The 14,315-nt window shown below is 31.5% G+C and overlaps 1 protein-coding gene across 1 annotated transcript; it reads right to left on the reverse strand.

Moving 5' to 3' along the window:
* Positions 1 to 3,426: 3,426 nt before the first annotated feature.
* LOC149546972 (protein NRT1/ PTR FAMILY 5.2-like) lies at positions 3,427 to 7,390 on the reverse strand. Its single transcript, XM_089791458.1, has 4 exons — positions 6,951 to 7,390; positions 6,563 to 6,780; positions 5,840 to 6,399; positions 3,427 to 4,782 (listed from the first exon to the last, which is right to left on the reverse strand). The coding sequence occupies exons 1-4, from the start codon at positions 7,072 to 7,074 to the stop codon at positions 3,912 to 3,914; spliced, it is 1,773 nt and encodes a 590-aa protein (XP_089647584.1). The 5' UTR covers positions 7,075 to 7,390; the 3' UTR covers positions 3,427 to 3,911.
* Positions 7,391 to 14,315: the final 6,925 nt, after the last annotated feature.

The following is a 14,315-nucleotide window of genomic DNA, read 5'->3' on the forward strand; positions in this document are numbered from 1 at the left end:
CCTTGTTTTTCTATGAGCTCAATATACAATGGATTTCTTGGAATACTTTTTGGTTAAGAATGAGTTTCATTTACATTAGAAAGAAGATATATTTTACTACTCACAATTCCATTATTTTCTTTAGTTTGACTTTTTGAGACTTCCTCATTGCTGGGCTAGGTATCTTTCATGTCAAGAAATATTCTAGGAAAGCTTAAGAGCTTTTTGGTAGGGTGGTAGTGCACTCCTACAATATTCTCACCCTTTGTGTTATTGAGGATGATCTAGAGCTCTTGACAGCTTCGTTGTCATATTCAAAACATCTCCATATTTTGGTAATTGGCTTATGGTCTCTTTAAGTACTTTTTCATTTTTCTCCTTCTTCATACTTGTACATATATATGTATTTATTTTTAAATTTAATTTTAATTAAATTTATTGTCAATTGGCCAATATTCACACAACCTTGACTCTTGTAGATATTTTTTACATTTTATGGAAATTGTTGACATGGCTCTTGTTTTGTAGGGACAATCTTGACACACACTAAGTTGTGTCAGATGAATATATTGCATTAAACATCATAGGCCCCTAACAATAGAGTAAGAAATTATTAAACAGGGTATGGTCTTAAGCCTGCAAAATATTTAAACCTATTTAACTATAGAGGAGGAATAGAAGAGAGGAATCTCAAAGATTTGAACCTCATTGGAGATTACAATGGTTTCAAGAACCACCAAAAGCTTTCACTCATTCAAAACATGCTCTCACAATTGTTATATTTTCTTTACCGATGCCTAGAAAACAACTAGTAACTCGTCATATTTTCTTTTCTTTATTTATTACTTCTCATTAGAAGTTCAACCAAAAGGTAACTAGTTGAATGTCCTACAACTTTCATATTTTTCAGTTTTCCATACCTTTTTCAATTGAACTGCAAATTCTCAATAGTCAACAAGGAGGTAACTAGTTGAATGTCCTACAACTTTCATATTTCTTTTTTTTTTTGTATTTTAAATTTTGGGTATACAAGCATGAAGAAGGGAGAGAGCACAATGGAAAATCGCCATCATAGGCATAATTTATCAATATATCATATTTTTTCTAGATCACTTATCAATAATGAGAAACGAAATGGGTGATTTAGAAGAAAAAAAAATAAGGCTCCAGTTTGTGATGGTTCACTTATTTCCCATCATTATTTGTATCCACTTGAAGTATATTCCTTTTAATTTGATATTTTTGCATTCCTTGCTTATGATCCTTATCTACTTTTAAGATTGTGTAAATATTTAGAACATCCTGTAACCAAATCACATTTATCAATGTTTATTCTTATTAAAGTCCAGTTTATCATAGAATGTATTACTTTTACCAAAAAATTATTAGAGAATCTTTCAATAGATATATCGAAATTGTCATATTGGATATGATCACAAGATACAAGTGTGTAAAAGAGGTTAATATAATTCATCATATTAAATACATAAGTATTTCTCGTCCATTTTTACATAAGTTTTCTTCTTATACATCTACAAGGTCTAAAGCTTTATCGATGACTACCACTAAAAGATGGTTACAAATGCCTTGATACTTTTTTTTAAAACATTAATTGTTATGTGGAAAGATCACAAAGTGTTGCCCTCTTAAGCTATTCAAAGCTTACTTTGTTGTACTTTCCTTATTGATAGTGTTTAGAGCTAACATACTTAACATTTATTCCAAACAATATATTATACTTACTATAATTACATACATTTATCTACTATACATTCATGGTTGTAAATAAAACATTATCACAACTCATTGACCAACTACAAATATAAGCCTTTGGTTGTACTTCAACTTAGCTATTTTTGACTTTATAACTTTAATTTGACTCCTTTTATCTATTTGAGCATATTATATTATGTAATATTAACATATCAATAATTTTAAATAGGTTTGACAAATAAAAGGTACAATGTAATAGTAAGAATGTCTTGCTCTAGTGAAGAGTATATAATGCAATGGTAAATTGTGAGCCTCTCATCAAAGAGGTTTAGATTTCGAATCTACTTGAAATTAACACGTATTAACAAATAATCTTAACAAAAAAAAATAATCTAGGCTTCGACCGATTACCTATCAAAAATTTAAAGAGCCTTGATTTTTTTTTTAAACATTAATTTTTTCATGGAAAGATCTCAAAGTGCTACCCTCTGAAGTTATTCAAAGCTCAACATGTATTTTCTCTATTGATAGTAGTTAGAGCCAACATACTCAACATTTATTCGAAACAATATATTATAATTACTATAATTGCATAAATTTATCTACTATACATTCATGGCTGTAAATAAAATATTATCACAACTCATTGACCAGCTACGAATATAAGCCTTTGATATACTTCAACTCAAATATATTTTACTCAATAGCTTTCATTCAACTCCTTTTGTCTATTTGAAAATATTAGATTATGTAATATTAACATATATGTAATGTTAAATAGGTTTGACAAATAAAAGCTACAATCTAATAGGTTATTTTACACATATATGGAGAATAAATATTTAAACTACTTTTACATGTGACATGCTTTTATTTATTTACTTTTATTAAATTTATGTAAAAAAAATGATACATAAGAAGGGGAGCCAATAAAATGTCTACAATAAAAAATAAAGACTATCAATATAACATAGAACATAATTCAATTAAATATTTTATGCTGAAATAGTATTTGGTTAGATATATATACTCAAACTTAAATTGCTCTTTCAAGATGAAAAGACATTGCTAACTTATATTCTCTCTTTCAGTATCAAGGCATATCATTTCAAACCGATCCCCACTAAAACACAACAGAATCATAATGGAAAATAAGCCTAACAAACTTTAATCCACAAGGAAAACATAGCCTAACCTAAATCCACAGGGAAAACATGATTAACCAACAAACCACATCCAATTCCTTTCCACAAACATTTCCTCGATCGATGACAGGAAAATGCCCGTACGTTGAAAAATGCTTTAGCAACCTAACATGTGGAGTGAAAAGTTAGAAGGAAACAAAATCTACTGAAATGTCACATATAACATCAAGGCATCTCTGTACTAGTCCAACGATGATATCGTTGTACGTCACTATAATTATAAGAATGAAAAAGGCTACCTCAATTAAATACAAAGACAGCTTGTTACGGGGATCCATCGTGACAATGCACGCACCATAAGCGTTTGGTTACTTTTACCTACTCACTTGGAAATGACAACAAAAGATCCATAAGAACAAATAATTCTATAAAAAAAGATCCATCACAAAATCAATTATTATTATTCTATTTTTTTTTTCATTGCAAAAGCAATTATCACTCTACTTTTTTGAAGAAGATTGTTAAACTACTAAGATTCCTGTAAAGTAGGAGGAACCAATAATAGATAATGAAATAGCCTTGTAAGCCCTTTCCTTGGAACCTCCCTCATCAGTTTGTATTTCATTTTGTAGGTCATGTTTATAACCTCCATTCGAATTTACAAAAAATTTGTAATCAACATACAACTAAACATTCAAAGACATAAGAATTGTAAGGTGTCCTACTCTGCCAGACATACATCTTTGCATTATCTTCGACTTGGTGAGTTGTGAGTCTTGAGAGTCAGTCATATTACAAATGGCAGATCTCCTTTCTAACATAAGAATTCAACAATAACACTCCAACAAGTGATGAGCATTGCCACAATGCAATTTAAAACCATCACACTACATCAATATGACACATTTCCATTGCCTTGGATTCACATTTAGTATACAAAACTTGTCCTGTTTTTTCTTGCCTCCAAAGTAGGCTTCTATAAACTGTGACATGTGATGCTGGTGCGCGCCCTTTGATACGACAGGGGAGACTAGACCTCGTGACCTTATTCCATGACAAGAAATGTCCATAGAATTAGTCGCTATTACTTGTGTCATTCACAGTGTACTCTTCTGTATCACTTGAATCCCTTTCAATAGCTTTAACTGTTTCTCTCTGGTTTGTGAAGAGGGCAGACATAATCAAGAAAATCAAGTAATTCATGAAATTAACAAGGGCCAAGACTGCATAATAGTAATCAAAACGTGAGGCATTCACATTATCAAGAATCCAGCTTCTCTTCCCCGAATGCCCAGTAATGCTGCTTAGAACTGTGAGAAGACCACTGTTAACAAAGGCACCAACTCCTACAGAAGCTGCATACAATACACTGCCTAAACTCTGCATATTCACAGGGGCTTGATCATAAAAAAATTCCAGTTTAGCCACTTCTATGAAGGATTCTGCAATGCCCATTATGACAAACTGCGGAAGCAGAGTGAAAATGCTTCTAGGCACAATGGCATGCTTCTCATCTGCAAGCTTGTGGTGTTTAATAACTTTTAGGCGGTCCATTTCAATTACCATAGCTGTTACCATGGCCACGGTATGGATTAACATACCAATCCCCATTCTTTGTAATATTGTTATGCCTCTTGGGTTTCCTGTGAATCTTCTCACTACTGGGACAAACAGCTTGTTGTAGATGATGAGGGATAAAAGCATTGAAATGGGCACAAAAGCCCCAATACTGGCTGCTGGAAACTCGAACGTATGACCTAGTTTTCTGTCAAGACTCATGGCCTGCTTCACAAAGAGTGTTCCTGCTTGAGTTAGCAATGTACTGGGGAAGATGGCTGTCACCCAAATTCGAAGGATTTGTATAACCAGCTTTGTTTCCTCCACGTCTGTAACAGTGCAGGGATCTGATGTTGCTCCGTTTTGAATAGCTGCTTTGTCTAGAAGTCTGCCCATTGTTGAAAAAATCATGCTGATTAAGACTTGCCACATAAAGTTTTCATACACACCATACCATTACCAATCCATAATCCACATAAGCTTTCCTGCCAAAAGTTAGGCCTATTTATAGTAAGTTTATTGACTCCATACCAACAATGGTTGGCATTTGTTTTTTCAGTTTATGTGTAGAAAGATTGCTTTTTGAAATCAATTGTGTCATTGCTTTGGATCAATGATTCACTGTATATCAGGCAAGAGCTTACAACATAATGATAAGTTGTGAGCTTCTTATTTGGGAGGTCTTAGGTTTGTGTCTACTAAACTTCATAAATAATACTAATGAATCACACCACATAAAAATTAATCTTGACTTCAGTCTCTGATAAAACAAAAGATTTCACTACATACCAACCAAAAATGGCTGGCATTAATTTTTGTTGGCATTAATTTTTTCACTGTTCATATAGCATTCAAAAGATTGTTTTTCAAAATCAACTATGTTGATGTCTTGGACCAACATTTTGGTTCAGATTGAGCATCTGAAAGAGTATAATGTTTGGCAATCAACTGGATATGGTTCAAGGTTTCAGTTCCCATTGAGATTTATCAGCATATAGAGCATGGTTTCAGATTCATTAACCAATCGTCCAAAGAGTATAGTGTTTGACAATCAAATGCATATGGTTTAAGCCGACTTTAAGGTTTCAGATCACATTGAGAAATCCATTAGCTGATAAACTGCAAATCTTAACTGCGTACAACACAATTGATTCCAAAAACAATCTTTTGAATACATCAGCTCCATACAGTTTCAACATTTGGAATCACATTGAGCCATCCATCAGCAGATACATTACAGTGAATGTGGCTCCAATGATGGATAATGGACTACTACACCAAACCCATTGATCCCAGACATCGATAAAATTGATTCCAAAAAGCAGTCTTTTGAATACATACCAACATTTTAGCCCATTTCATTAATGAAATCTTAAACAACTATGCTAATTCATAATAAAAAATTTAATCTGTAACAGAGAATTTGACATAGATGAAGTTCCAACCTGAGATGCGTTGTATGGGCAATGAGGTACCGAGCCTGAGGTACATATTCCTTTGAATCAACTTCATGAAGAGAAGAGGGATCTGCAGGAACAGGCACCTTCCAATTCTGAGCCATCTTACAAATAACCCTAACAATGCGTTGCAGAGGTCTACCGGGCTCAATTTTACGTCTATAAACAGGGGTTCGAATCAGCAACAGAAAACATGAAATTACCAGCGCCGCAGTTATAATTCCATAGCCGACTCCCCAATCTACCTTGTCCTGAATATATACAATTACCGTCTGCCCAAATAGACCTCCAGAGAAAACAATGAGAACCCACCAATTGAAGAAAAAATTCTTCAGTTGCTTCTCTTTGGGAACCGAATCATCAAACTGATCTGCACCAAAAGCACATATATTTGGCCTGGTTCCTCCCGAGCCCAAAGCAATAAGATACAAACCAAGGTAAAAAATCCCATTTTGTAGAGGTGAAGCCTTTTGGCAGTCTTCATTAATGGAACATTCTTTAGGACTCAAAAATTTCAAGGAGACAGACAGAGTAATAACCCCTGTTCCCTGCGCCACAAATTCACTCCATAATCAGCTCCATACAACCCAATTCATAAACTCAATATATATTTATTTTAATAGAAAACACAAGGATGTTGTACTAGAACTCTCAAGAGAAGGGTGATTTTGTATTGCGATTACCCAAAAAGATGTGAAGTTTAGTGCTTACCAGGGTATATATACCGCAAAAAATTGCTAGGGTCAAGAAACGCCCCAAATATCTCTCTGTAATGTAAGCCCCAAGCAAAGGGGTAATAAATACAGTTCCAACCCAATTGCTGGCATTTCTAGAGGATGTTACGGTGCCCTCATGCAACTTTGTGGTCAAATACACCACTAAACTTGACCATATCCCAGCAAAAGCCACTCTTTCACAGAACTCATACCCTGTACAGGAAAACTAATATAAAGCTCACCTTCACAAGAAATAAATTCAGTAGTTTTTCTTCTTCTTCTAGAATAAATTGTGTAATTTGTTTAGATCAAATTCAGTGATCCATTATCAAAGAACGGAGAATGAATCATAAATTGAAAGGGATTGAGAAATGAAAAAATACCAACTATCATAGAACAAGCTCTCCAGCCTCCAGTTTTTGCTTTTACAAGAGGCCTTCCCTTGTAATCTACAGAGCCCTCCATTCCTACTTCTATGTCTCCATTCCCCATATTTTGAGGCATCATGAAGATGGTTTTTTCGGCGCTGCTTGTCTGTAATCTCTGAAGGGAAACTGCTCACTCTGATCCCATTTGATCAGAACTGGTCTCATCTTTTACCTGGAAACCACTATCTTGAATGATAAAATTTTAGTAGGTAAACGATGGTTAAACAATCTGGATTAGAGCATTGAAAGTCGCTTTTTGATTTACACGTAATCTCGACTTGTATCTATACGGAACTGACTTGAAATGAACCACACCGTGATGGTCCAGGGACATATATCTTTCCGCAATCTCTGAAGGCTACTTTTTAATTGTCTCACGTCCACTTAAGGACCTTGAAAAACTTTATAAAAATCCTTGCCCTTATCAGTATAACTATCAATTCATCCACACCTGTCGGTGCATGTTTAATAAGTGGGAGAATATTTTGTTGATCTCTAATATTTCTATATTACAGGGGCGGACAATTAGTAGCCGCTTATGTTCTAATGACCCCTGCATCTATCATTTTAGATTTCTTTAATTATTCTTTATAAAAAATTCATAAAATGGTAGCACATGTACTAATAGCCGATCACATAAGTACATATGTACTAATATTTGATAATTTTTTAGCTTTCTTGGCTGCTGATTGGTCTATTTGTGCAAGAAGTATAGCTATTAGGAGTTGAATAATGGGCTCTGGACGAAACGAGTTCTACAGAAAGCTTCGTAAATGGGAAAAAGCCAAATGGTTAGCTTTAAAATTTTCTTTCGCCTACAAGGTTCACCAAAAAAATTGGCAATTTTTGACATACGGTTAGAAGTTCTATGCCCTTGAAGTTAGCCTAGGTGGCTACTAGATCGTCTCCCAAATTGATAATATTTTAATATTTGTAAGTTTGAGAATGAATATTTATTAAATCCATCTTTCAATCAATTTTATGAATATGTTTGAGTATCTTGTAAAAAAAGTGTTACTAAAAGTGTCATATTTCTTGATATGATCTTGAAATTATAATTACTAGCAAGAGCCACAAGGGTAAAGATGATGCTTTACAATATTTGTATTCGTGCATATCTCTTTCTTTCATTTTCTATGGATGTGCTTTGACACCATTAAAAAATATATGTTAATGTACTATTATGATTTATGATATGACTTTTTAACCTTAATTACTAGAAACAACAACAAGAATAAACATGTTAGCCATCTTCTAATATTTTTGTTTGTTTGGGTATGAAGATTTATGATTAAATACACTCATCTTAAAAGACTTACACACATTTATCTTTCAATCATTTTTTTGAATTGTTTGGACACTTGATGTAAAATATTTTAATGTGGTATCACATTTCATGATGTGGTCCTCAAACCTAGTTAGTAGCTAGAGTGACAAGAGTACGGATGCTAGCTTACTTCTTCCTCTACTCTAATTTTGATAAATATTATTTAAGTAGATGATGTGACACAATTTTTTTAATATCATTCAAATTTTGATTTTACATTGGAGAGATTTTGAGCTTGACCCAACTTAGATGTTTGTGATCATTTCATATCATTTGAAACAAGAGATCATTACACCACACTAAAAATGGTAGGAAATATTTCATTTGTTAGTACTATTTTCTTTTATTATACATACCATAAATTTTGAATTTTATGAGGGCGAGTCTTTACGATGTGAAGTCATTGCAATAACTAGATTTGATCCATAGAGAATCATTTAGAATTCATTAATTCAAAATATTGAAAATTCATTAACTCAAAACAACAAAATTTATATCTTGACAATACATATCACAACACTACAAATTAATCATCACATATCAACACCTTAAAAATTTATTTATATAATAATTATTTATTTTCATTAAAAAATGACAAATTTATAATAGTTTTGATTCATTTTATTTTATTTTTAAACGAATAATAATGTAAATATAAGAATAATATATTACAGCCGGCTTGACATTTGTTGGGCTCCACTAAAATATTAGAAATGTAGCAAATTAAATGATCGCCAATTTATGCGTGAATTCAAACCCACCGCTCTTTACTTCCATAAGGGCCCGTTTGGTTACGGGGATAGGAATTGACAATCGAGAATTGTTATTCTAGAATTGCTATTCTGGAATACAAATTCATTCTCTCCGTTTGGTTGGATAAAATATAATTTGGAATTTGCAACATCTGCAGAGGGCAGCATCCATTTCTTGTAAGAAGGCGATCTTGGCTGTTGAAAATCCTATCGATGTTGTCTCCTCATTATTACTTGCGTTTAGATGATGAGACAATCTGCCGCTGGTAGTATTGTCAAGCAAGTGGCAAGCTGTTCGGAGATAGGTTTGAATTTAGCGAGCGGTGGAATAGAAAACACGGCAAAATCTAACGGATGTTGTGATGGACGTATTAGATTGCAAAATCAACTCTTCCACTCCAAATAAGAAACCGCCAACGGCGTAAATATTAAAAGTTAGGAAAAACGTTTTCTTGCACAGCTTCAACTGTATGACTCGATCTGGAGAAGAAACACTTTCAAAATGTGAGTCGTTAGGATCGAAGTGCAAGATGTTTGCAGTGCAGAGATCTCTGAATGTCCAAAGTGCGGCTAAGGTTATTGTCGATCTACCACAAAACATCTGTACAGCAAAATTCGACCAAATTTTAGCGGATTAACTTCGATTCCTTCTAGCGGATTTTAAATTTTAATCCAATAATCAAAAATCAAAATGGGAATGGGAATAGCAATTCCAATTACAAGTATTTTGGAGAATGGACAAATGCTCATTTTGGGGCAAAATGGGAATACGTATTCCTATGCTCAATTCCGATTTGACGCACCAAACAGAGAATTAAAAACAAATTCTAATTTTCTATTCCTATTCTCATTGTATTCCAGCAACCAAACGGGCCCTAAGTTTCAACGAACTTTTCATATACAATCGTCTCTTGTAAAATCAATATTCCCTTTTAAAGTTCCTATCATTATATTTTACTTAGCCATAACTTACCAATCTGACATCAGAACATATTAAAATTTTATTTATGTAATAACATTTAACACTATTTTAATGAGAATGATAAAAACGATGTGACGCGCGGCGACGGCAAATTCGGTGGAACGGAAAAACAAAAACTGAAACTCATTCTTCAACACCCAAAAAACAAATCGATCGCAACAAATCTGACTTCACTAAGATCCTTTATATTTAATCTGCGTTGATTTACGCCTTTCTTGTCTCAACTATGTTCTTCTTCGATTGTCGAGCGATATTTAAAATTAATCTTGTGAAGAAAGATCTTTCATCGATAATTTTAAAATTTTTGTACCTTTTTTTATCTTATTTTAACAATAATAATACAATTTTTTTTTTAATATATAAAGGACCGTCAAATAGATTGTGAAGATATAACAAATGGTTCGACCATTTTAAACATAAACATGTTGCAGCAACAAATCAGCTTGTTCATAATGGAACAAGAGGTCTATAAATACAATAACCACATCAGAAGTAGTTAAATATATGAGTAATCAAACTCGAGTATTCAAACAAATAATAAAATTAAAACAACATGAAACACCAGTCATTCTATTTGAGAAGTTTCAGTTTAGATCAAACTTCAATTTTTTCCTAAAATCCTTATGCAGTAGAAAGCAAAGAATTATTTTTTAGAGTAGAACAGTTAATTCCTCGTGATCTTTATTGATTATTTAAACTTCGTTTTACAATTCATATGCTTTTGCTAACATGTTTCTTTATCAGATTACTTATTTGTAAACACGAATAGCATTTCAATATATTTAATGTATGTTGGTCTTCCAACACATACATCGATGGGTATTAGGCGGAGGTCGTGGGTTCCAGTCGCAGCTGCTTTTGGTTTGTCGCATGTGGAAGTAAAGTCACGATCTTACAAAACGAATATTTGGTAAGCTGGATGCGTAATCATTTCAATTCCAGCTTTCCGTATGGCGCTTATGCCGTGTGCTTCTTGTGTAAGCTTTTTTCAGAATTTCATTATTTTATTCCCCCGTGTCTCTACGTGGTCGTAATTTGTGAATTTGAACAAGTTTATTGCCGCAACTTGCGTCCGCCCCGATTTTATATATTTTAGTAATTAAATACATAAAGTTCGGAATCATTTAGGTGAGGTTAAATCTACATACACGAGATGAAAACTGTGAGAGAGGAATACGATGGTATCTATTGTTTTCTAGTGATATCACAATAGTGAAATATATAAAAAATTATTTTTCAAATAAAAATGTTAAGGCTAAAATTGTATTTAATATATAAGAAAAGTATTATACATGTACAAATCGTGAACATGATAAATGATGTATATGATAAGATTTAAATTGAGAATTAATTTGAAATAAAGAATTTGGTTAAGATTATAAAAGAAGGGAAAGTGACATAAATTATGTGGGCTTTTAAAGTGATATCATTATTTTTATATAAGATTCATAAGATCAAAATTATTTAGGTTAGGTGAGATTCATTTATAAATACATAGATACAAAAAACAATAATTCTCTATTATATAATATAAGTTATAGTGGACATCATTTAAAAAAAAAAATAGTTAGAATAGAAATATATCTTAAAATCTATGTGGAGAGAGATAAAGAGAGATCATTTATAATAGTGGATCTAAATTGATAGTTAATTTGTAAGGATTTGATGAAGATTATGGGAGAAGGGAAAGTCACCTCTTGAACTTTAGTAGATTCTATTATTCCTAAGCGATGTCGTCATTTGATGAAGATTATGGAAGAAGGGGAAGCCACCTCTTCAACTTTAGTAGAGTATATTATTTGTAAGTGATTTCATCATATGTATATAAAATTCTTATGATAAAAAATATTTAGGTTGGGTTGTATCTAGATATAAATATATTTGATGAAAAAAGCTGATATCTTATTATACCATATAAAAGTTCACATGTTTTTAAAATATAGCTGAAATAGAATCATATATTAGAATTTATTTAAGATGATGTTTATAATAATACTGTAAGTGATTTGGGTTGGACAAGTGATGTTGGACAAATACATTTAGGCAAGGTCTTTGAAGTCTTGAGTTTGACTCACTCTCTCAACTTATTCAATAGCGGTGTCTTTTTACCATTCACCTAGATTAGATTATATTTAAAAGATGAAAAAGAAATGCATCTAAATAATAGAAGATAAAATATATTTGTCATTCCAAACATTATAAATAGCTCATATGATAGGATTCTAAATAGAAAATTAGTTTGTAAGAATTTGACTAAGATTATAGGAGAGTGGAAAACCTTCTCTTAAAGCCTTACTAAATCTTATTATTTTAATTGATACAATCATATGCATGCAAAATTCTTAAAATTGAAATCGTTTAGATGAGATTATATCTATGTGTAAATACATAGAAGAAATAAGTTATAATATTCTATTATATGTTTTTAAAATTATAATGTATGTAAAATTTGAAAAATAGCTATAATAGAATCATTGCTAGAAATAATTGAGTAAACATTTTTTTGTAAGTAGAAGCTAAGATTAATTGTTATTATTTGTCAAGATTAATTATTATTATATTTTGAGATTAATTATTATATTTATTATGTCTGAGTAGATTTGAATTCAAGTCCTCTTAGATAAGAGCCACACAACATATTGTTGTGTCATAAGTTATTGCATTATGTGACTAATTTTTTTACAATAATATATAATTAACTTATTCTAAATGGGTGGTGAAATATATAGGTATTTAATTTACATATTCATTCTCACCATCTTATTTTACCCAATGCTATTGGCTTATGGACTTTCACAATCTTCTAAAGAATAATAAGTCTCGCGTCAAATCACCCAAATCACTCCTTAGACTACCAATGTAGGTAGGTCAGTACAACATCTAGTATAAAAGTCCACATTCAATCTCTAAGTGAAGTAAAAGTCGATAAGGTGGATTCTTGTTCCATATTTTAGAATCATGTCCTAGGATACATACATAAGGTGAAATTCAACAATTTAAATATTATTTTTATAAATTCGTAGTCTATTTTAACTATAGATAAGGATAAAAATAACCAATAAAAAGAACAAAACATACACAAGGTTTTAGTAGGAAATTCTATACCTTGAACTATAGATAAGGTAAAAACCATGAAAAATATTGTAATTGAATTTTAAATCTAAATTAATAAGAAATAAAGAATCAAAAAACTTGTTAAAAATATAACAATAAGCTTATAGGAATAATGTAGCTACAATAGAGTCCCAAATATAATTTTGTGAGGTAAAATATTATAATAATGAGAGGATAAGTTTAAAAAAATTCGATCAATAATTCACATTAAGTATAAAATTGAAATAACAAGAGAACTAAATTTAACAGCTATTTCAAACTGCTCTATTTAGATATAAGTTCATGTTTCAAAGCTTATGTGAGGTAAAAATACAAGAACAATAATAATATATTTATTACATTTTGAATATTATAAAGTATGATGCATTTTTAGATATAAATGGAAGAATGTCATACCCAAGGTATACAAGATGTTATGATCTACATAACAATATAATTAATAAGTTTTTATTTAATGATCAATAATTTTTAAAATAAAAAATATGGGAATTTCAAGATCAAAATTAATTTAGAGAACAAATATAAGATACTTGGTTTATAAATAAGTGGTCTAACACTAATATCATTGGCATTCATGATCATTCCATAGTCAAGTTGTTTATTGGAAATAAGAAAATCTAAAATCTTTGTAATATCCAATATTTATCCACTAAATAGAGTCTCTAAGAGCTATTGATAGATATTAGGAAGGGAGAAATGTTGACTACTTAAAGAAGGTTGTGAAAATAGTCAACCATAAAATATAATGCTTTTATTTCTATGCAAAATTTGTTTATTTTCAATTAGATAAGTGCACAAGAATGGGGGACCAAAGATATGCCACTTAACTTTAAGGTTCTGAAAAGAGCATATGGTTTGCACTCTATATGGCACATGCCATATGATTAACCATGCCAAGCCTTAGTATTAGGAACACCAATACTATTTGGCATGTTCCAAATATGGCATACACCACATTTGATGCATGCAAAATATGGCATACGCTAAATATGGTGTACACAAAAAGTGGCATATTCCAAATATGGTGCATGCTGAAAATGGCATACAACAAATATAGAATACACCAAATATGCTGTATGCAATATGCAGTACAAAAAAATTGTAATATATGCCTCCATGACTTGTGCTTTGCAATATTTACTGAC

This window comes from Cupressus sempervirens, chromosome 7 (assembly GCF_028749045.1).
Source record: "Cupressus sempervirens isolate cs-2001-9-10 chromosome 7, ASM2874904v1, whole genome shotgun sequence".
NCBI lineage: Eukaryota > Viridiplantae > Streptophyta > Pinopsida > Cupressales > Cupressaceae > Cupressus > Cupressus sempervirens.